Source organism: Chaetomium tenue, assembly GCF_020726465.1.
Source record: "Chaetomium tenue strain MPI-SDFR-AT-0079 chromosome Unknown F5144scaffold_6, whole genome shotgun sequence".
Lineage (NCBI taxonomy): Eukaryota > Fungi > Ascomycota > Sordariomycetes > Sordariales > Chaetomiaceae > Chaetomium > Chaetomium tenue.
Genome location: NW_027117334.1, coordinates 2,809,138 through 2,831,032, shown reverse-complemented (window position 1 = coordinate 2,831,032; position 21,895 = coordinate 2,809,138). Strand labels below are relative to the sequence as shown.

General features: G+C 55.1%; 9 protein-coding genes across 9 annotated transcripts; 4 read left to right on the top strand and 5 right to left on the bottom strand.

The window, feature by feature from the left end:
* Nucleotides 1-46: 46 nt before the first annotated feature.
* Nucleotides 47-2,067, top strand: F5144DRAFT_583252 (peptidase M24, structural domain-containing protein). Its single transcript, XM_066789547.1, has 5 exons — nucleotides 47-467; nucleotides 525-558; nucleotides 610-926; nucleotides 980-1,526; nucleotides 1,577-2,067. Exons 1-5 carry the CDS (start codon nucleotides 324-326, stop codon nucleotides 1,699-1,701), a joined length of 1,167 nt encoding a protein of 388 aa, XP_066640176.1. The 5' UTR covers nucleotides 47-323; the 3' UTR covers nucleotides 1,702-2,067.
* Nucleotides 2,068-2,563: 496 nt separating this feature from the next.
* On the top strand, nucleotides 2,564-3,575 carry F5144DRAFT_361800 (cornichon). Its single transcript, XM_066784398.1, has 4 exons — nucleotides 2,564-2,827; nucleotides 2,990-3,145; nucleotides 3,202-3,268; nucleotides 3,325-3,575. Exons 1-4 carry the CDS (start codon nucleotides 2,727-2,729, stop codon nucleotides 3,415-3,417), a joined length of 417 nt encoding a protein of 138 aa, XP_066640175.1. The 5' UTR covers nucleotides 2,564-2,726; the 3' UTR covers nucleotides 3,418-3,575.
* Nucleotides 3,576-4,060: 485 nt separating this feature from the next.
* Nucleotides 4,061-6,393, top strand: F5144DRAFT_539602 (WD40-repeat-containing domain protein). Its single transcript, XM_066787125.1, has 2 exons — nucleotides 4,061-5,607; nucleotides 5,660-6,393. Exons 1-2 carry the CDS (start codon nucleotides 4,316-4,318, stop codon nucleotides 6,036-6,038), a joined length of 1,671 nt encoding a protein of 556 aa, XP_066640174.1. The 5' UTR covers nucleotides 4,061-4,315; the 3' UTR covers nucleotides 6,039-6,393.
* Nucleotides 6,240-7,658, bottom strand: F5144DRAFT_623396 (uncharacterized protein; the record flags this gene model as incomplete). The annotated part of the gene is made up of 4 exons (XM_066792147.1): nucleotides 7,507-7,658; nucleotides 7,134-7,373; nucleotides 7,071-7,074; nucleotides 6,240-6,878 (listed from the first exon to the last, which is right to left on the bottom strand). Exons 1-4 carry the CDS (start codon nucleotides 7,560-7,562, stop codon nucleotides 6,240-6,242), a joined length of 939 nt encoding a protein of 312 aa, XP_066640173.1. The 5' UTR covers nucleotides 7,563-7,658.
* Nucleotides 7,659-8,317: 659 nt separating this feature from the next.
* F5144DRAFT_497646 (uncharacterized protein) lies at nucleotides 8,318-9,637 on the bottom strand (the record flags this gene model as incomplete). Its single annotated transcript, XM_066786218.1, has 2 exons — nucleotides 8,318-9,400; nucleotides 9,455-9,637. The coding sequence occupies 2 exons, from the start codon at nucleotides 9,635-9,637 to the stop codon at nucleotides 8,318-8,320; spliced, it is 1,266 nt and encodes a 421-aa protein (XP_066640172.1).
* Nucleotides 9,638-12,085: 2,448 nt separating this feature from the next.
* On the top strand, nucleotides 12,086-13,630 carry F5144DRAFT_539596 (uncharacterized protein; the record flags this gene model as incomplete). The annotated part of the gene is made up of 1 exon (XM_066787124.1): nucleotides 12,086-13,630. One exon carries the CDS (start codon nucleotides 12,086-12,088, stop codon nucleotides 13,628-13,630), a length of 1,545 nt encoding a protein of 514 aa, XP_066640171.1.
* Nucleotides 13,631-14,313: 683 nt separating this feature from the next.
* F5144DRAFT_615225 (uncharacterized protein) lies at nucleotides 14,314-16,142 on the bottom strand (the record flags this gene model as incomplete). Its single annotated transcript, XM_066791795.1, has 2 exons — nucleotides 15,755-16,142; nucleotides 14,314-15,698 (listed from the first exon to the last, which is right to left on the bottom strand). Exons 1-2 carry the CDS (start codon nucleotides 16,092-16,094, stop codon nucleotides 14,314-14,316), a joined length of 1,725 nt encoding a protein of 574 aa, XP_066640170.1. The 5' UTR covers nucleotides 16,095-16,142.
* Nucleotides 16,143-16,963: 821 nt separating this feature from the next.
* On the bottom strand, nucleotides 16,964-19,000 carry F5144DRAFT_605937 (uncharacterized protein; the record flags this gene model as incomplete). Its single annotated transcript, XM_066791467.1, has 4 exons — nucleotides 16,964-17,302; nucleotides 17,357-17,396; nucleotides 17,467-18,082; nucleotides 18,148-19,000. The coding sequence occupies 4 exons, from the start codon at nucleotides 18,998-19,000 to the stop codon at nucleotides 16,964-16,966; spliced, it is 1,848 nt and encodes a 615-aa protein (XP_066640169.1).
* A 1,279-nt stretch (nucleotides 19,001-20,279) lies between these two features.
* F5144DRAFT_361246 (uncharacterized protein) lies at nucleotides 20,280-21,052 on the bottom strand. The gene is made up of 4 exons (XM_066784397.1): nucleotides 20,861-21,052; nucleotides 20,698-20,773; nucleotides 20,593-20,635; nucleotides 20,280-20,459 (listed from the first exon to the last, which is right to left on the bottom strand). Exons 1-4 carry the CDS (start codon nucleotides 20,864-20,866, stop codon nucleotides 20,321-20,323), a joined length of 264 nt encoding a protein of 87 aa, XP_066640168.1. The 5' UTR covers nucleotides 20,867-21,052; the 3' UTR covers nucleotides 20,280-20,320.
* Between the last annotated feature and the right edge of the window lie 843 nt (nucleotides 21,053-21,895).

Below are 21,895 nucleotides of genomic sequence, written 5' to 3'. Positions count from 1 at the left end.
CCTGGCCAGCGGCGGCTAGGACCGGGTTTGGTCCACTTCTGGACCCGTCGTCTGTTCAGCCTCAACAGCAAGCCACACCGTGCTCGCTTTTGACCGTTTCAGCCACACGCCGCAGCCCAAAAATGTTGCGATGTGCCGCCAACACGCGCCCCAATGCACCTCGTCCATGTTGCCTGGCAAGTTATCTTTCTCTTTTGACGGATTGCGATACGGCCTAGCTTTTGGTTCCTAGACCGTGCACGACATCTCGAGCTTTTCTTGCACGCAATCTCGAACCATCCCCGACGATTATTACCCCGCGTTAACCCCCCCATCGATACACCATGGCCGAAGAACCCCCGACAAAAAGGAAGTGCCTCGGGGTTGACTGCGAAAACGAGGCGAGCTCCCTGCAGTGCCCGAAGTGTCTCAGCATCGGCGTCAAGGACAGCTTTTTCTGCTCCCAAGACTGCTTCAAGAAAAACTGGGTACGCAAGACGCCGAGCCGCTGACCAAGATCTTTTCATTGACCGTTTCACTCCCAGGCCACGCACAAGAAGTCCCATGCGCAAGAGAACAGTATTTTGAGCCACATCTTTACCCCTAAAGTCGTATCTGAACCAGATCCAGAAACCGGCTACTTCAACCCGTTCCCGACCTTCAACTTCACCGGACCCCTGCGGCCAGTTTACCCCCTCTCCGAGAAGCGCGAAGTACCCAAGTCGATACCGCATCCCGATTATGCCGAGGATGGCATTCCCAAGCTCGGGCGATCGATCGTCCGGTCCAACAAGTTTCAGCAACTCGACGCCAAGGCCCAGGACGGCATGCGCAAGGTGTGCCGGTTGGCAAGAGAGGTGTTGGACATTGCGGCTGCCGCGATCCGGCCAGGCATTACGACGGACGAGATCGACGAGATTGTACACAAGGCTTGCGTGGAGCGAAACGTGAGCACAGCTGGATACCGGCTCCGCGGGAACTGGGGCTAACCTCTAGACAGTCTTATCCGTCGCCCCTGAACTACAACCACTTCCCCAAGTCTGTCTGCACTTCCGTGAACGAGGTCATCTGCCACGGGATACCTGACAAGCGCATTTTGCTCGATGGGGACATTGTCAACCTGGACGTCACCCTGTACCACGAAGGCTACCACGGCGATCTAAACGAGACGTACTACGTTGGTGATCGGGCGAGGGCCGATCCCGACACCGTCCGCGTTACCGAGACGGCGCGGGAGTGTCTTGAAGAAGCCATCAAGCTAGTGAAGCCGGGGACACTGATCCGTGAGTTTGGCAACGTCATCGAAGCCCACGCCAAGTCGAAGAACTGCAGCGTCATCCGCACCTATGTCGGCCACGGCATCAACAGCATCTTCCACTGCCCGCCCAACATCCCACATTACGCCAAGAACAAGGCTGTTGGTGAATGCAAGCCGGGCATGACCTTCACCATCGAGCCCATGATTGCGCTGGGCAAATACAGGGATGTCACTTGGCCGGACAACTGGACAAGCACGACGGTGGACGGGAAGAAGACGGCTCAGTTCGGTAAGGAGCCCCTGATATTGCTGTCGGACCATAACCTAACGTGAATACAGAGCACACCCTTCTGGTGACGGAGACAGGCGTGGAAATCTTGACAGCACGGAAGGAAGATTCTCCTGGCGGACCGATCCCAATGCCGGTACCGGCTGCTAACGGCACAACCGCTGGTGACAGTTAAGGAAGCCTAGAATTACTTATAATATAATTGCGGGCTAGTGTTGCCGTTCATCCGGAAGATCTTTGTCTTTCCTGTCGCTGGCGCATTGCGATGACAAACTGCCTGGTGTTTTAATCACCCTTTCCTTCACAGGATCGGCTCTTGCATCTTTTCTAAAAGATGAATGCAATGGAGGCATCTGTTCCTGGTGCCTGGGTGCCTGCAGGGCATCGTCCACCTAGCCATCCGGTGCGGACTAGTTTGAAGGCCGGCTGGGATGGGATGGAATGGAATGGCATGCATCTTCTTAACTTAACAACGCTATTGCCCAGGTGATCATTGGGGAATTTGTTGAATGCCGAGTCGAGGCCCGCCGCGGTCCGTGCCCGCTCTGTGCGTGCATACAAAGTGGGGGGGCTCCTTTATAAGAAAGAATGCCAGAAGTTACTTTCGCCTTCGGGCAACAGCGTTGATTTTCCAAATCGGTAGAGCGCAGCGTTTTCTAGCGAAAGGCTCCCGTTCAACAGCGTTTTTTTTCTTCTTTTTTTCTTTCCTTTTTTTAACTGAACATTTCTTTTGTATGAACTACATACATCCACGGTGAATCCACCCTTCGCCCGACAAGCGATCGCAAGCTTGGACCACTTGATAACCAAGCTCCAGCCGCGCCCCACTTGCATCATTTTTAGCACCGCCTGCCAACCACCAACCACGCACAGCAAGCTTAAGAATCCTATCCACAGCCTTCCACGTACGTGTGTTGAGCGTCTTCATCCCTTTATCAACACACACCAACGATCGAAACCCTGTCCTTTGCCTCCGGTACAGCTTCTGCTCGGACCAATAACACCATAACTTGCCGCAAAGTGTTAAAACTCCCAAGTCTACCCGCCGCGCAACGACCGTGACAAGCTCGCGCCATTCAACGTCGTCATCGTTTGCGCAGATCTCCAACTTCTGCCTTCGCACACCAGGGTTACCAACCCGTGTCACGTCTTCTCAAGCTTCAAATACAAACCGAGTGATTACTCGAGCGAGCCGCCAAAATGTCGGGCGAGGCGTGGCTATACTTGTTCGCCGTCATTATAAATGCGGTCAACCTCTTCCTTCAGGTGTTCTTCACCATCATGTACAGCGATCTGGAATGGTACGGAATCCTCGGAAGAAAGAAAGGAGCGGCGTCGTGCTCCAGGTGGTGGCGTGCGCGGTGGCCAGCAACAATCGCTAGACGATTCTGCTACGTCACGGCGCCGCTGTTTACGCTTTGCTCTACTCATACGGTGTGATGCTAACACATTTGTGCGCGTAGCGACTACATCAACCCCATCGACCTCTGCAACCGTCTCAACACGTACATCATCCCCGAAGTCGCCGTCCACGGATTCCTGACGTTTTTGTTCTTGATCAACGGATACTGGGTTCCGCTTATCCTCAACCTGCCGCTCCTTGGATACAACGTCAAGAAGTACGTATACTCTCGATATGGGGAATAACTTTTGAACCGGGCGCTGACCGAAACAGGATTGTTGACAACACCCATCTTCTGGACGCGACCGAGATCTTCAGGAAGCTGAATGTGCACAAGAAGGTAAATGACGGATCGTCGTTTTTTGTGGCGACATGAGACTAACGGATTACTCCCAGGAATCCTTCACCAAGCTCGGTTTCCACCTTGTCCTGTTCTTCTTCTACCTGTACAGCATGATCGTCGCCCTGATCAAGGACGAGGCCCACTAGGCGTCCTCGTAACTTGTTTAGTTCATCCAAGACAGTTCTCTGTGACCATGGTCTCAGGAAGATTCTGGCATGTCGGTAACGGAACGATGGATCGGCTTCGAGAGCGGCGAGTCCGCATCAATCAACATAGATGGAACTTTGGCGGCACGGGGTGTTGGTAATGGTGGGTCGGACATGGATACGATATACATGACGGCGGACGAAGAACATGGCGACGGGAGTAATGAATGACTTGTATCTGGCTTTCGGTGGTGGATGGGGTTTGACACTGGCGCAGGCATAATACCTCGTTCACGTCATGACTCCGCGAGGTATGTCATGACTTGGGGGCCCCCGGCCCGTCGGCTAGCGCAAGGAAAGGACATGATACCGCGGGCTCGTTTTCTGTTTCTTCTGGATTGGCGCAGTCATGGCCGGATTTCTCTGTGGCGTTGGCTGTGGGGCTTTCCAACATCGCTGTACTATACACCAGACGATGGGATGATCTGGGGTTGTTTATGTTTATGTGTAGTAAGAATTGCTTGTTGCTTGCCTTGGTTTCTTGGGCTCCCGGCATTGTGTGATCCTGACCACTAGTTCCCTGAGACGATCACTCTGTTAAGGACTCGAAACAAACCAACCTGCAACTCGTCAAGTAAACATTGCAGGAAACACAAGCTCCAACCAAAGCAAAAGAAGCTGTTTAGGATATGGCCCGTGCGCGACCGCCCCAGCAAAAAAAGAAGCTCTGTCGGCACCCACTTATCTTATCTCGCCTCGTCCCAATCCATCTTCAACCCATCAACCATTCTAAACAGCTTGAAGCCACCTCACGCGCCGCATCGCAATTCCTACCCCAAACAACCCACCAAACCACCTACCCCCAATCGAAACCGACGCGAATCCCACCTCCCAAAAGATGGCCGACTTCGGCGACTACCCTCCCAACCTCACCGTCCAAGACGCCCTCATCATCCGCGAGTCGCAAGGCCCCGACCACGCCGTCTTCCCCTACACGGGCGCCGACCTCTCGCGCGCGCGCCTCGGGCCGGCGAACCCTTTTCGCAGCGACTCCGCCTCCGCATCCTCCTCCGCCCTCGTCGTCACAGACCCCCAACAACAGCAACAAAAGAAGCGCAAGAATGTTCTCACGGGTCACGCCGAGGAGACTTTCATCTCGGAGCACACGTTCCGTGCTAAACATCGTGCTGTTGAGCGCGCGGGTTCGGGGGGCCCGCAGCGCGAGGGCATGTCGAATCGCGAGCAGAAGGAGTTGCATCGGCGGTTGAGGATGGGGAGGGAGGGGAAGGGCGATGCGACGGTGGCGGATGGGGATGGGGCGTATGTGGGGCCGTGGGCGCGGTATACGAGGGAGCGGTATGAGGAGGTGGAGGTTGGGGAGGGGGAGGAGGAGGAGTTGGGGAGTGGGGAGGAGTATGAGATTGTGGAGGAGGATGACGAGGAGGAGGTGGTGCCGAGCGGTACGCTGGTGCAGGCGCCTGCGCCGTCGCTGGCGAGGAGGAGAGAGGCCGAGGAGTTGGGCGAGGAGACGACGTCTTTTCTTGGGGAGAGCGAGCATGATTATTTGGGCCGCACGTATATGCATGTTCCGCAGGACTTGGATATTTCGTTGACGAAGGAGGTGGGGAGTGTAACCAACTTCATTCCGAAGAAGTTGGTGTATACGTGGAAGCCTCACAGCAAGCCAGTTACTTCGCTACAGTTGTTCCCAAGGTCGAGCCATCTCGGGTTGTCGGGCGCGGCGGATGGGATGATCAAGATCTGGGACGTGTACCGGAGGAAGGAGGTGCTGCGGTCGTTTTCGGCGCACAACAAGGCCGTTACGGACTTGTCGTTCAACAACGACGGGACAAGGTTTTTGTCTGGCGGGTTCGACAGGAGGATTCGGCTGTGGGATACCGAGACGGGGCAATGTGTCAACCGCTTCAACTGCGGCAAGACACCACACGTCATCAAGTTCAACCCCTCGGCAGAGAATGGGCACGAGTTCCTGGCGGGCCTTTCGGACAACCGGATCTTGCAGTACGATAGCCGTACGGGCAACGAAACGGTGCAGGAGTACGACCACCACTTGGGCGCCATCAACACCATCGAGTTCATTGACGAAAACCGCCGTTTCATGTCGACGTCCGACGATCGCTCGCTCCGGGTATGGGAATACGGCATTCCCGTCGAGATCAAGACTATCAGGTTCGTTCACACCACTTCCTTTCAGGCATGCTCCGTTACTGACCTTTCACAGCGAACCTGACATGTTTGCTCTCACAAAATCCGCCCAGCATCCCAGCGGCAAGTACGTCCTCTACCAGTGCAGCGACAACTCGATCGTTGCCTACTCGGTTGGCTCCGACAAGTTCCGGCAGCACCGCAAGAAGGCATGGCGCGGCCACAATACCGCCGGCAGCGCCATCGGACTCACCTGCAGTCCCGACGGGCAATTCGTTGCGTCAGGCGACACAGGGGGCAGCGTCTGTTTCTGGGACTTCAAGACGTGCAAGATGTACGGAAAGATTACAGTCGATGGGTCGGGCGGATCGGTCAACTGTGTTGCCTGGTCCGAGCAAGAGACCAGCAAGGTGTTCACAGCAGGGGCGAAGGGGGAGATCAAGTTGTGGGATTAAGCGTCTGGAATACATGGGAGTTTGGGCAATGTATAGATTCGGGTTTGCAGGTCGTACAGCTTTGGCTTACGGTCAGGTTGCGTTATTTATAGTGGTTGGCAGGACGCTAATCGAATGCTCTGCCAGCATGACAGGGAGATATTGCAAACAACATGCAAGGGCACCGCCCCAAGAGATTTCGTCGCCTTACCGTCCTGTCATCTACCGCTCAACGCCCTCCGTCTCGCCAATTCTATAAACATACTTCACCCCACTCGCCTTCCCCTCCTTCAGCCACCGCAGCCCAGTCTGCACACCCCCCAGCCCCCCCGGTACCACCTCACTCCTCTGCGGCTTGAACCACCCCTCCCGCAACCCCCTCGCAAAATACCGATAATACACATACCCAAAGTCCTCCGCCCCATTATGCACATCCCCCACCAGCGTGATACTCTTCTCCACCCCCTCCGGCAACCCCTTCTTCTCCCCCCCCAACACGAACGTCACCCTCGCATCCACCTCCCCCTCCCCATCACCCCCCACCCTCTTCTTCCTCCTCCCCACCCGCCTCAACACCTCCGCCACATTCTCCACACTCCCCCCCTCCGCCACCGCATCCAGCACATGCGCCACCACCAACCCCCTACTCTCCAACGCCGCCACCAACCCATTCACCACCGCTTCGTTGTCGGCCCGGTAGTCGATCATGGCGTCGCCGCGCGTGGGGTCGAGGAGGCTGGAGACGTAGGAGCTGGCGCGGCCGGCCACGCAGAGGAGCGGGTGGATGTTGCTGCGGAGGGCGAGCTGGATGGCGAAGGTGCCGACGGCGGTGGCGGCACCGTAGATTATGAGGGGGGTGGGCTCTGGGTGTGGGGGGGTTGGGGGGGAGGGGGACCAGGGTTGGGGGAGGTGCAGGCGCAGGTAGAGGGCGACGGCGGCGGTCATGGCGGCGAGGGGGATTGTGGCGGCTTCTGGTGGAGGGGCGGGGGGGTTAGTTTGCGTTGCGAGGGCTAGGGGAAAGGGGGGTTGTGTGTAAAAGGGGGCGGGGGAAACGGACCTTCGAAGGTAGTGGATGCCGGGATGTGGAAGGTGGTGTGTTGCCAGGCGATGGCATACTCGGCGTAGCTGCCTCCGGGCGTCCGCATCTCGTGGAAGGCCGCCACGCGGTCGCCTGGCTTGAACTCGAAGACATTGACGCCGACCTTTTCGACGATGCCGGCGATGTCGTCGCCTTGGTTGAAGGAGTTGTCGAAGATGTCGGGGAGCTTCCAGTCCTTAGGGTTGCAGCCCGAGACGATCACTTTGATGAGGACTTGGTCGTCGTTGGGTGTCGGGATGGGGAGTCCACGATTTGGACTATGGTCCCTGGAGGTGTGTTAGGTAGGGTTGGCTTGGGGGTGGTAAAAGGCTGGGGGAGGCCAACCTTTGCTTACGAGTGCTTCTTTCATTTTGTTAGTTCTGTACACGCTTGTCTTGGACGACGGGCAACAATTTGAGGTATCGTTCCTCAAGGTGAGTTACAAGAGACTGGCAATAATATCTCATACTTCACCAGCAACCAAGGTTGAGGCAATTGTGGAGGCGTAAACCAAAGCCCACATCTTCGCCCATATATGACGCCATCCGTTGCCAAGTTCCAAGACACCACGGTTTCTTCAACCTCCTTTCCACTACACATATTACGACGCTACTCGCGAATCTGGCCAAGATAGGGGCTGTTTCCCACCAACCGGAATATCTAGAACCGAGAAGAGTTCCATTCACGGTCCCGATATGCACCTTTGCCGAGTTCCGTACCTCCGATTGCAACCCGCGGTGTGGTCCGCATCCTGTATGTGGTATTAGTTCAGTGTGCGGGCCGGCGCCATGCATTAGTGCCGGGAGGTTGATCCGAATTTGGGGAATGGATTGAGCCGCTCGGGGCTATATCTGAGTGCCATGGGACCGGGCTCGGCTGAACCCAATGGCCAAAGAAACAAACTTTGAGGGTGACTTCAAGCATCAGATAGATATACACTTCTCAACTGCTTGGGAAGTAAACGAGATCACAGGAGAACAAATGCACAAACAGATCCCCAAATCAAGTCAAATTGTACACTTCTCACGTCTGTCGAGAAAGCTACCAATCAATAACTCCGTCACCAAGAACTCCAAGGCTGATAACCCCGACAAGAAAGGAACTCGTTAACACATCGCCACCCCAACCCATCAACCACGCCCTCGACTGTGTTATGTTACCCAACCCAGTCACCCCTCACCATCGTCGCCCACCCACCCACACTCAACCCCTCCAACACAGCTTAAAACCCCAGCAACCCATTCCACGCCTGCGCCGTAGACGCATCCCTGGTCCCCAGCGCCTGGATCTGGGCCTGGGCATCCTCGCAGATATCCTTGGCGGCCTGGTTGGCGTCGCAGATGTTGGTCAGCTCGTCGCAGATGCGGTTGGTGATGATGTTGGGGTTGAGGGCCTCCTGCTGGTTGGCGGCGATCTGCGCGTCGTTGGACTGGAAGGTGAACTCGGTGGCCGGGCGCCCGCCGAGCCCGCCGGTGAACTGGATCGTCGGGTCGCACGAGCCGAAGTCGGCGGCGGCGGCGTTGTTGTTGTTGCCGTTGCCGTTGCCGTTGCCGTTGCCGTTGTTTCCGTTGTTGCCGTTGTTACCGTTGTTACCGTTACCGTTGTTGCCGTTGTTGCCGTTGCCGTTGTTGCCGTTGCCGTTGTTTCCGTTGTTGCCGTTACCGTTACCGTTGTTACCGTTACCGTTGTTGCCGTTGTTGCCGTTGCCGTTGTTGCCATTGCCATTGTTTCCATTGTTGCCGTTGCCGTTGCCGTTGCCAGCGTCGGCACCCTGAGTCGGAGCGGCAATGACGGTAGTCAGCGTGCGCACGGCACCGCAACCCGCATTGCCGTTGCCGGCATTGTTGCCATTTCCAGCGTTGTTGCCGTTACCAGCGTTACCATTGCCAGCGTTGCCATTGCCGTTGTTCCCGTTGTTGCCGTTGTTGCCATTGTTTCCGGCGTTACCGCCAGCATTTCCGCCAGCAGGCGCAGCGGTCGACCCGTCAGATCCCTGGGAGGTAAAGTTGCTGAAGCCATTGGCGATGGCAACATCAGCCTGGCTCAGGCCGTCGGCGTTGAAAGGATTCGTAATGGACGAGGCCGCGTTGGCATTTTCTACGTCGGAGCCAGCAACGGCCGGGTCGACGGCGGGAACAATGCCGCGAAGCTCGGGGGTGACGGGGAGGCTGGCATCCGAGCAAATGGTGGGGATGGCGGAGGCAAAGGGGTTGAAGTTCTTCTCCGCAGCAACAAGAGCAGCAGCGGCAGCAATGACCTCGGGGTCGTTACCGAGCGTGGCGACGATCTGGTCGGCAAGTTCGAGCTACGATGGGTCAATTAACATCAGATATCAACCAGTGAGACTGCATGTGCTCACCTTGGCGCACGCATTGGCACCACCAAGCAGAACACCAGGACTGGCACCAGCAAGAGTGGCGGCTTGGCCAGGGTTGCCGAAGTTGCCCAGAGCAGAGATGACGCCCTGGACGGTGCCCTCCTGGCCGAAGCGGGCCTCAGCAAAAGCCACCAGGGCAGCAAGGACAGCGACTTTGGAGTACATGGTGACAGAAAGACCTGAGAGAAATTGGGTGAAGTTGAGCGTCGAAGAATCGAAAACCGGCCTGGCGGTTGTAGAGAACGTAGACCAAGCTGAAAGAGTGTCGAAACGAAACGAAAGTTCACAGAACTGGACAAGAGACAAAAAAGAACGAAGGCGGACAAGGAGCTGGATGAGAGAGTAGCATGATGGATGGGCTCAGACGGCGGATCCTGAAGTTATATACATGTCTCTCCCTCTGTTGGGGGAGGTGGAGAATGATGGACGGAACACCAGATGACACGAGCCAGGGACTTGGCTCATTGCACGCGCTCCCTAATGGCGATCATACTGGCGCGTCATTGAAAGACGGCGGTGGAGCATGAGCCAAGGTAGAGGGGCATCGTCGTTTGGTCTGGAAACGGCTAGACGTCTCCCATGCTAGGGGGAGGATCGCTTATGCCGCAAGACTGGGGTTAGGCGAGGCGAAGAGTCGAGACCTCGGGCCCTGCCAAGAGCCTCCTTGAGGCTCCCTGACGTGCGCCGCACCCCGGGATTCGATGGTCGTCTGATGTTGACCCGCACAGGGACCGTAGATCTGAGGCGAGGATGCTTGCGTAGAACCTGGTCGACCGAGGGGACTCCACAGCGCTCGCTTCAAGATGGCCCGGGGCGTTCCCCGGTGGTTCGGATGAACCTGTTGTTCTGCGTTAGCGATGGCCACTCCCAGGCTTCGACATGCCATTTCGGAGTGGGCTCGCGTGGCCAGCGCGACGACTGGCTGGGCGCATCGGGGTTGAAGGCTTCCGAGCGCTTACATGGATGTGGCCCTGGACCTGCCGCGCTGTTGTCTGCAGGACTACGAAGGAAGGCCGTCAAGAAGGTTTCAAGGAGATGCCCCTCGGGAACATACCGACCCCCAGCGTCGACGTGAGACCCATGGGGTCCAAAAGCGGTGGCAGCTCTGCGCGTACGTGGGGGGTTCGGTTGGGGGTTCGAAAGGCAAGAAAGGGCAGTGTTTCTAGACCGCAGACGAAGCAAACCAGGGGCCAAAAGGGGCCCACCATTTCTTGTCGCGCATCATCTCGCGCTTGGCAAACAGTCCTGTGCGCAGCCCTGCCGGAATTGATTCTCGAAACAAACTGTCCCCTGAGTTCGAGGCGCGATGGAAGGCGAACTCAATGCCCCGCACACCCCACACGGATATGGAAGTTACGTTTGATGAATTTGATGAATAGAAGAAGTTGTGGTGTTCTTCAACTTACTGTGTACTCTTGGCGGAATAGCCTGGGGAAAGAGCCATGTGGTCCGTGCACCTCAACCGTGAGCCTGCTGAGGTGTGTAGGTAGGCAACCTGCAGACTCGCCCCAACCCAACCCAAGAGTTCCTGCCAATTTCCATCTCGTTCTGCAAGATTGTCCCCGCCAATTGTTCTCGTCTCCAATCCGAATTCGGTAGTTACACTGCTAACTTGGTTCGGATGCAACTCGCTTCGGCATCGTGTCGCGGATCCAGCCCCTGCAGCCAGTCCCAGTCCCGCGCTTGATCGGATCGGATGCGATCAAACACGGTGTCTGGGGTTGTGAGACGGAGTCGAGACGCCACGCTAAAAAAAAGCTTGGCCTTCAGCTTCAACTCACGGCGTTTAGCGCTCGATGCTCCTAGATGTTGTCCCCGTTCATCGCCGCTGTCCGCGGATATTCGAGCCGCGAACCCGGCTTGCAACTTGAACAAGGGTCAGTGGGTCACGGGTTATCACCTGATCCTGGAGGCCATCATCCATCTACTTGGGCAACTTGCCAATCCACTACCTCCCAACGGCCTAACGCAGCGGCATATTGCAACCAGGTTGCGTGGTCCGCTTTTACATAGGTACCCTAGACCTCTCGGCGATCTCCCGCCGTGAACGGCGTTTGGGTGGATAGAACTACTTGGCACCCGCTCTTGTTCACCATGGTGACGGCCGAGGCAACATTGTAGCTCCTACACGTTGCGCACCTATTGAACACCTAAGCCGTCGAGTGTATCCAAGAGAGGAGTTGCTAATCACAAAAGTATGCTAACGATGCTGGGTAACCCAAAATTCACTCGGATGTGGACCGTAGAACAGATCGGCCTCATACGCGAGTTACGTCGTCGTATATACCTTGCAGTGACTACAACAACGGCCACCTCTTAAACGAACGTCATTTCTACATCGTAAAATAAATCACGCATCAACTACGTAATAAGAAGTCATCAGCTAGCGAGAAATACGTCAATGTCATCATGATAGCGCCTCTTCACTCCGCCTTGAAGACGCTAAGTTGCTAACTCTTAACCCCTCGAGCTCCTTGAAAACTGTATAAATTCCCATAGCCATTTCCCACTAGTGAACGAGTAGCTTCAACCTTACAACGAAAGACTTTCTACTTCATAATCGTTAAGATGATATCATTTCCTACTAGTGAATATAAGGTCCACCCCATCAAAATGAATCTCGATGATACATCTACCCAGAGTACTCCTCAACACAATGATATCAACCAGCTTTCGCATCCATATCCGAAAAGCTCAAAAGTCCTAGACTTACCAGACGAGCTTCTTCTCGGCATCTTCGAGCATGTGGAAAACTTTGATTTCAACGCTCAAGTCGTCCAACGCCACGAGCCTGGGATGGTAGACATCCAAAATGTTCGCCTAGTCTGTCGACGATTTTGCAACGTGAGCTCGCAGCTGCTCGTCCGAAGCGTGCGTATCGGACTCGACGAGTCATCGCTTGTACGCTTGGACGAGATTTCTCGCAGCCGCGGCATCGCCAAGGGTGTTCGCGCTGTGCGAGTGGTTCTAGACTTCTACAACCCCTCTTTTACCAACTTCGATCTGTTCATCTCAAATCAAGCCGACCAACTCCAAAGAGGAGTCGAATGGCTTAGCGACGAGATGGAAATGGGGAGTATTAAGGGCATTAGTCAACAAACGGCATCGCAGATGATTGATAGTCGACTGGCCGCCAAATCTACACTACGTCGGCTTCAAGTTGCGCCGGGGGATCCAGACAACAGCGAATACTCTGTGGACGACCACCTCCGTCGGGTACATCTGGAGGAAATCCAAAAAAGATATTTGCTCCTTCTCGAAAAGCAGACCTCGTTGCTGAACAGTGGGAAATTCGTCAACATTGTCAGTTCCGCAATTGCAAGAATGCCCTGCGCGCGGGCATTGGAGTTTTCAGAGCGTAATCCCGACGGCAAATCAGAGGAACTCATGACTCCTGAAGGAGACGTTTGGGAAATACTGTTCCGTTTTATACTCCAGCCGATGACGAGTCATGACGCGGACATATACGACCTCGAGTTACCCAACTATCAATGCATTGTCGACCTATTAGATGCCACTCGAAGAGCCGGTACCTTGCTCTATACCATTGGTATCAAACTGTGGCTTTTGGGGTCCCCTGGAACTCTCGCGCCAGCCCCAGACAGGAAACAAGAGTTCTCATCTGGGATGCAGCAGCTGAAGGACTTCAAATTCAGTTATGGCGGCACTCTCAGGGATCGAGACGTGGAAGGCGTTAGCAAATTTCTGTCTGCTTGCTTGGACACGTCCAGTCTACAGAGACTCGACTTGGATATAAGTGGCTGGGTGAGGAGATCGGCAACAATAGAGCTTGGAAGAGTTCTAGGGCTAAGGCCCCGAAAACAGCTAACGGATATCTCCCTTTTTAATACCAATATCGATCTTCCCATGCTAGTGCGACTTTTTAAACAACTACCGGAAAAGATCAGAGTCCTTACGCTAAGTGAGGTCCGCTTGTTCAATGGTCGCTGGGAAACACTGCTGGATGGGTTTCGGAAGAAGAGGCCCGACCTTGTGCTCATTGAGGATCTGGAGGGCGCTGAGTGCGATAACATGTCACGGCGGGACTACAAAAGAATATTCAATATATACAGCTGCGAGAATAACCAAGCTGAGCTATACGTATCAAACATGGGTCCGGAGGAAGTTAATCCCTTTCGAACCCTCGGGGGCGACTGAACTTTATATACAGAATTAGCATTGAGGCGTCAACGTCTGAATGGATATGACGGATGATGCGCCTCTTGACTTAGAAAGCTATCCTCAGACGAGGAATGGAGGGAAACTGTTTAGGTTTACGCAAATCTCCAGAAAAGTGTTGTCGGTTGTGTTTCGTATACAAAGGGGATTTGGGGATTTATATTTATTATAATATAGTTATTCTTATCTCGTGCCTTCCCATCTCCTTTTGTCTTTTAGTGTTGAACTAGATGTGAACTCAAATGGTGCAGGCTTCCTGGAAAGAAGGCTTGGGGGCCTAGAAGGTTATAAAATAGGGCAAAACAGTGAAGCCGACCAATAATGCCAGATACGCTATGTCTAGTCACAATGCGCTATACTTGTCTCGAAACTGACACAAGTCGATGCTATCGACATTGAGAGTCGATCTTAGAAAATACCTTGCTTCCATCTACACCAAATAGCTGAACCAGATAAATTATGCCCGGCACCATGCCTCTCCCAGCTCACCCCTAACCATCATCAACCCCAATCCACTCAACACATATAGGTACACACCGTTCTACAAACCGTCACCAACCCACTCCCCCCTTCCCCCCAACCCGCCTCCAGTCCATATCCCCCAACGTCACCACCACCCCACCACCAAACCCGCCAGACATCATCATCACCAACCCCCGCATTCAGCCCTCCGCCCCCCCCTGCCTCCTCCGCGCCACCGGCCTCCGCACAGGTGACGTCTCCCGCCCCCCCTCCCGCTGCCGTCCACCACCACCACCACCAGCCGCCGGCGTGGTAGTAGCATTAGTAGTACTAGCCGTAGCAGTACTATTCGACCCCCCCGCCGTCCGAGCCGTCGACGACGCCGCCGCAGCAGGCCGCTCAGGCAGACGTGTCGTCGCCCCACCACCACCGCCCCGGGCGGCCGATGTCGAGCCCTGCGTATTACCACCCCTACCTCCACCACCACCACCTCCAGATGTCCGCGCGGGTGTAGTGGAGGCAGTCGGTCCACCTCCGCCTCTGCCTCCTCCACCTGCTTGGGGTGCAGGGTTCCGTGTGGCAGTTGTGGAGGTTGTGGAGGTGCTTTGGCCGCCGCCGGCTGCCCCGCCTCCTCGGCGAGCGGGCGTGCTGGTTGCGGCGGGCGCTCGCGTGGGGGTTTGGCCCTGGCCCTGGCGTCCCTGCGGGCCCGAGGTCGCAGTTCCGCTGGTGGCAGAGGCGCGTGCTGTTGCTGCTGGGGGGGTTTGGGATGACGACGACAATCCGGGGGCGGGGCGGTGGGAGGTCTGGGCGGGAGGGGTCTTCCCTTGGTGCAGGGCTTCCTCGCGCGCGTTGATCTCTTGGGTGGTGTAGGATTTGCCGTCGGCGTAGGACTCGAGGGACCATTTGAGGAAGGCGACGAAGCGGGAGCCGTGGCAGGTCTCGGGGAGCTTTTTAATGCAGCCTGCGAGCTCCTTGATGAGTTCTTCGCCGGTGGTGTAATCCTTGCGGTCTCGGACGCTGTCGAAGTCGTAGCGTAGAGCGCTGATGTGAAGCGTTACGGCGAGGAGGATGCGGTGGATAGTGGTTATGGCCGAGGCGGTCCCGGCCTGGCGGCGTAGTGCAATGGCACCAATCTTGTCGACGGGGGAGAAGTCGGTCGAGAGATTTCGGGTAGTGTTTGGCCCTCGTTGTAACGCTTTAAGAAGGTCGGGCTGGGGCAACCGGCTGTTGGCAGCTGACTCGATTTCATTGAAGACCTGGCCCCAGCCAGTTCGGGGGACCGCCTGGTATACGCTGGTAGCAAAGGCAGTGTAGTTTGGCCGGGCGTGCTCGTTCGTCCGGCGCTTCGGCGGCAGAAGCTCGCATAAGCCGTTCTCCCAAAAGAAGGCCCCTTGAGCCATCCTGACAAGCTGGTCTAGGGTATAACCGTTTTGCATGGTCGGTCCGGGTGATACATGTACGTGGCAGCCACAGGAATCGTCAGTGTAGAAATCAAAGAACTTGTCAAGTCCCGTGAAAGCCATGTCTATCTCCAACTGCCACTGCTTCGATGCCGACATGGGCGGTGAGATTATCTTGACCCCCCCTATACTGGTATTAGTAGATATACCTTCAAAGCATTAAATATCACCCTGTACGTACACCATTTTCTTGGATTGTCCAATCGAAGCAACTTTTCTTTCAAACTCCCCTCATATTCGCACGACCATCCGTGATCAGGCCCGATGACGTGATCTATAGCCGCTATAACTATACTCTTGAGTTGGTCCCGCTGTGTCCGTCTTGCTTTAACATCGGTGGTATCGTTGCCAAGATCAAAGTCCCAAGCCCGCCAGTAACCCGGTAGGCCATCGGGCGACGTCCTTTGCAGGTGTGTGGTGAAGGCTTCAAAGTTGGCTTTAACCTTGAGGTAAACTTCGATCCGAACACCGAATAGGGGCGAGGGCCGAGGTGGCGGAGCCTTGGTAGTTCTGGCGCTCATTTTGGAAAGTTAGGTAATGCGGGTGGGGAATGGTACGAGAGAAGGGATGCTCTTAGTTTGTTGAAGGACATGTAGTTGCTGATGATATCGGAAATGTTATGGAAATGCTGTCAGGCGTTGATTGGCCCCTTTATAAGCCCTACTTCGGACCTTTGATACGCATCTTCTACTGAATAAACTAATCTACCTAAAAGTCTACCTGAATCGGTGCCTACGAGCTCACAAAGACCTCTTTAGGGCGTCTGCGAAGCATCTGAGGCTTACCTTCAGTAGAGCGCACGTGCAACATCTCATTAAAGTTGAGACCCTCTGGGCCTCGGACTTGAAAGCGAAACTACCTAGGTACCTCCCTTATTATCATGTGTAAACCAAAAGCGGCTGCCTTCAAGATGATGACCCAACCTAGGTACCTAGTCTAGGGGCTTGTTGCCTGAAAGGCTAAGGAAACAAAAGTTTAAATCCGGCTTACTCATATGAGTATGGATGACTCGGCATCGCGGCCTCGGTATCGCGGCCTCGGATGCGACCAGAGCTAGCGGAGGCAACAGCTGTATCAGGCCCAGCCTGCACTGCGGCGCGGCACAACAGGGGATTGGATTGGCATCCTCTGGCCAAAACAAGCCGAACCCGAAAGGGGAGCAAGCAATCAAGAAAACGGGAAAGGAGGGAAAGGAGGGAAAGAAGGAAAGGAAAGAAAGGAAGGAAAAGGAGGAAAATCAATTAGGAAAAGAGAAAGAAGAGAGAAGTATCTTATTTATAGGAAAAGCCAGCCAGTGGTCACGCGCTCTATAAAACAACCTAGTAATCCCCCAAATGCATCGCTACTAGATAGAAATTCCTCAAACGCTCGATACGCCTAAACCCGAGCCTCAACCACAGGCCGCCCCCAATTCCCTATCGATATTGTCGTTATTGCTCCCACCGGCCCCCCCATTCCCTTCCTTGCCCAACTGCCTTTGCAGGACAAAGTATACAATGCTACCAAGCACCGCCCAAATGCCCACCAACGAGGTGTTCCCCGCTGTTGGCCCCGGGTGGTAGGTGTTCCCCGCTGCTGGCTCCGGGTGCGTGGAGTCCGCGGAGTTTACCATGAGCAGAGTGAACGGAGAAAACAGCCCGCCAAAAACGGCGAGCACAATAGCACAAGCTGCGTGGGCAACAGCCACATCATAGCTACTTCCGTCACCTGTGAAACTGCTTTCCATGGCCTGTATTCCGTTAGCATCAATCCTCCCCAACCCTTTCAGAAAGCAGAGGCTTACCTTGCGGGTGCACCATACGAAGTACGTGCTTGTCACGCCCCTACACCATTGTTGTAAGTCCATGCTAGCTTGATGTCATCGTGAAAAGAGACATAGAGAACCAAACTTACGCTAACGTGATGAACAGGAGGACAGCAATGACACCCTCTGCTGACTCGGTACGTGCCACCCAGCCGTAAAGTGCAAGGAAAAAGGCGGTGGAAGCACCGCCAAACTTGAGGTGCACCCCCCGCGGTTGCACCCGCCGCGGCTCAAGCGCTGCATAAGTCATATCCTGATCACTCGCACCGCATCCCACCAGCATGGCACAGCACCCAATGCAGAAGAGCCAAATATGCCCGGCATAGATGAAGATGTGCGTTGTCGAGTGAGCCCCAAGAAGGACATAGTCCATGGTTGTAAGCATATAATAGTGAACCGCCGCCGCTAAACCAAAGAGGATGGCGTACAGAAGGCATTTTTGATCGGTATAAAGAGCCTTGAGGGGCTCCAAAGCTCCCGCCTTGAAGTTTTGCCGGGATGTCAACTCTCCATCAAGTGCCGAACGGAACTGGCGGTTGTTGTTCCGATTCCGGAGGCGGGTGACTTTGGCCTCGAGCACCACTGGGCCGTAGGTCTCAATTTCCAAGTCGACGCAAAAGAGTAATATGCCGAGAAGCATAACCGCGACGCCAACACCAGCGCCTGGGATGAGGACGAGAAATTGCCATCTATCTTTGTCGGCGCCTAAGCCTGTGGCTCTGGCGACCACAGGCCCGATGGTCCACCCCACGTGCCGGCCGCAGGCGTACATAACCCGATACTATCTTCCCGCGCGACCCGGCAATAAGTCGTTGATGATGGTCGGGCCATTGGCCAAAACGCCGCCACCGAAGATCCCGGCGAGGAGCCGAAGGATGACGAAGGCCGGCAGGGGCATGGTGCAGATGGACGGAACATGACAATCATGAAGAGCATGCCCGTTGCCAAATCCACAAGGGTCGAGCCAAAGTATCTGCTCAGTGGCCTCCACAACAACGGCCCGGCCGCAAAGCCAACGAGATACAGCGAAAGAAGAAAGCCCACCAACTCCAAGTTGCCGTCGACGCCGGGGTCGCTCCTGAGCACCGAAAAGCTGGGAACGTGCAGGAAACAAGCGGACTGGACCATCATACTTTGGAAAACACTCAGAAGGATGCGAGCAAACTTGCGCCCCTTGGACCAGTTGAGAGGGTTCTCGGGATCGTTCTCGGCCCAGTCGATAACGGTCTCGATGTTTTCAATTTGCGCTGCCGGTAGCCCTCGCTGTTGTGACGGTGGCGATGGCTCAACCACTGGCACCGGCGGGGGCTGATGGGGAGCGGCCGTGCTAGGCGCGATGGTCGCTTGTTCTGGGGCTGATGGCGCGCCCGATGGCGGGTTTTCGCTCGATGGCGGGTTTTCCAATTGCAGTTGACTTCTGGTCGATGTTTCGTCTAATGTCGTGGCTTGTGCCAATCCAACTTCGGATTCAGTTCCAGATGGCCCCCCTGGAACCGGTCCTTCTGAACCGATAGGATGCGTTTGGAGTTCGATGTCGGCTCTAGAGCTCCCAGGTCCAGGCTGGGCTTCAGAGGTGCTGCCCTGGCCACCCCCAACCCGCTGATTCTCTTCATCAGATTCCATTGATGTCATCATCTTGCATTGGTTTCAAGTGGCGCTATCAGTTTTGTGTCCTGGTCTTAATATCCTTCTGAATTGTTAGCTCCAAGTTTCCAGACCTCGCAGTGTGGAACTGGGGAAAGGCAACTGTACCATGTACGAACCTTGTGTTTTTCTTTGCCTGGGAATAATAAATGGCCCCCAATAAGAATTGATGGCTAGGATGTAGGGAAATGCGGATGAGAATAATGACGAGGCAAAGAGAACAAGAAAGGAGGAAACCCGAGGCAATGGAAAATGAGAACTGGGAGCATCGGGAGTTGGGTAGTACCTTTCGTCTGTAACCTGGAAGCATCGCACCCGCCTGGTCGCAAGGGCCGTGGCCAAGCGTGGCGCTTTCCCAGGGTGATAACACAATGCCTACTTTTTTTATTTGACTCGGTTTCGTTTATTTAATTCATCTTGCTCGCCTTTTTTTTACCGCTTCTTTTTCCTGGTTTTCTTTTACCTCTTCTTGTTCCTGTTCTTCTTTTTCAGTTTTACTTCTTTCTCTGTTCTTGATTTCTTGCTCCGCGTTCAAGTTCGGCTTTTTTTTGGCCAAAGGGAGCCCAGGCGGTTGGGACGAGTGGTGATAACCAATATTGGCGGTGGGCTCAAGGAAACAAGTTCTTTCTGCTTTTGGAGTTCAGTGGAAGCGACGATTGCTAAGTACCTAGGTAAGGGACAAACCTCACCTGCTTCCACAGCCAGAAGGGCCCACCAAATGGTATGTAAGGGTAGAGTCAAGTACTTATGTTTCATCCGCTCACATGGACATGGACGTCACCCTTTTCTGCTGTAAACTGCGCAAGAAATGTGCCTACCTATCTATCTAGGTAGTCAAGTCGTGCTAAATCACTTTCGACCCTAACTTGTCCCCGATGCATTTGGAGAGGTAGTTGTTTTATAGAGCGTGTCACAACTGGTTAGGAACACTTGTTGTTGAAAGCGGAGTCTCATGACCCTGGCAGCCTCGGTTAACATCACCCCGAGCGGATGATCGGAAAGACACGGGGTGGCACCAATAGAACATGGAAAAACGGAGCGGGAAATGCGCAAAAAAATGCTGCAACATGCTGCACTAAACCTATACAACTGGTTTTGAAGCGTGAACGTGCAAAGCATCAAGGCAAAACCCAAAACGCCACCCATGAGACCACCCGATTGACGAATCCGGAACCCGGTGGATCGCCGGGACACGAACGACCGGCCCACCGCATCTGAGCATGGAAAGCTCTTATCCCACCCGGGGTGATATCAGTTCCGTCTTCCCAGCGCTTTGTCTGTCATCTGGAGATTCCGGCTCTACCGGGTCCGCTCGAACCAGCCGCTGGAGCCCGCAATGGCAACAGATTGGTCCATCACCCACTCGCCGACGCCGAGGTACTTGTCCACCCACTTCGTCATCTCCTTGTTGTCTCCGGAGACCTTATCTGTCTTGAAACTAGGCCTTGACGGATCCCCGGAAGCGGGGGGTAACGATTAGCTGCACTGTACGCGGTCGCTGTGCGGTGTACTTGTCGTCGGGACAACGGGGTCGGGGACAACAGGGTCGGTGAATCGAGGAATTTACTCACGTCAAGCCGGTCGAGCGCTTCATTCCCGCTAGGAATGCGGAGACTGGGACGCGAACTGTCAGTTGGGCAGCTCGCGCAGCGAAGGGCGGTGTGAAGACGACTTACACAGAACAGCGTCGAAGGCATAATGGGTCAACCGTCCAAGCTTTGACCATAACCCCAACGTCAGCAAGTCGAGGAACTGGGAGCGATCTTAGACTCCGAAACGACGACAGGGCCGCAGCAAGCGACCCCCGACGAACGAGCGCCGGGAAGGGGTTGCACCCACCACCATCTTGCCGATTTAATGCGATGATTTATTGCGATAGTTTCTTGCGATTTCCCGAGGCCGAAGTCGCCGTTGAAGCGATATTTTGGTTCCGAGGCGAGTGACAGGAATGGGTTGCGACGCGAGGCCGAGTTCGTCGGTGATGCTGGTTGGTTTTCGAGGCGGCGAGGTGGGGAGACTGGGACGAGGCCACCCAAGAGGCGGGCAACCGATCACAAGACAGCACCCTCGCCAAGAAATGGAACCGAGCTTGGACCAACGGGTCACGTGGGATAACACGGGAAACCAGCCTTCCGCAACATGGAACAAAAACAGTCCACACCGCCCGGGTGCTGGGTGGGGCTTATCCGATCTGGATAAGGTACCAGGGTACCTTGAATGTTGAGGGTCAATGCCTTGGTTCAACAACTGTTCGAAGTTGAATCGAGTGCCACAGCGCCATGCGGATTCTACCCGAAGCGGGAATGCATAGTCAGCACGCATGTGGCCAGCACGGGGGACAATACGGGCTATCGTGTGGTGCGAAGGAGTTTGATCGGACGTACCTCCAGGCCCATAATTTCTGACCGCCCACGTCGGAGAGGGGCGCGAAGGTGGGGGGTACCCCGCCGTGGGATGTTGGGAAAGCTTTTGGGAAAGCTCCCCTCCAAAAGGGGTGGGAGCATTGGGTTGTCAAGAACAATTTTTCGCGCAGAGAACCAATTTCTCCATCTCTCGCCGCCTTCGATTCCCATCATCTTCCCCCATCCCCTGAGGTTTTCGGTCCATCGCGTTTCTTTCGGTGAGTTTCTCTATTTCCTACCCTCCCGGACCTCTTGCTCGTTGTTTGTCGTGTCCCGATGGCGGGGCGCTGTATCACTTCTGCCTCGTCGCGGGGCGGCGGAAAGCCACCCTCGCCCTGCCGCGGGGACCGATTCAGCTGGGCTTGAGGAGTTTTCCGTGCCCGCCTGGTTTTACGTTCCTCTTTATGTTTCTCTTACTCTCAAGCCGGGCAATCCGCGAAACGGCTCCTTTTTCCTCCCCCAAGCGCTATCG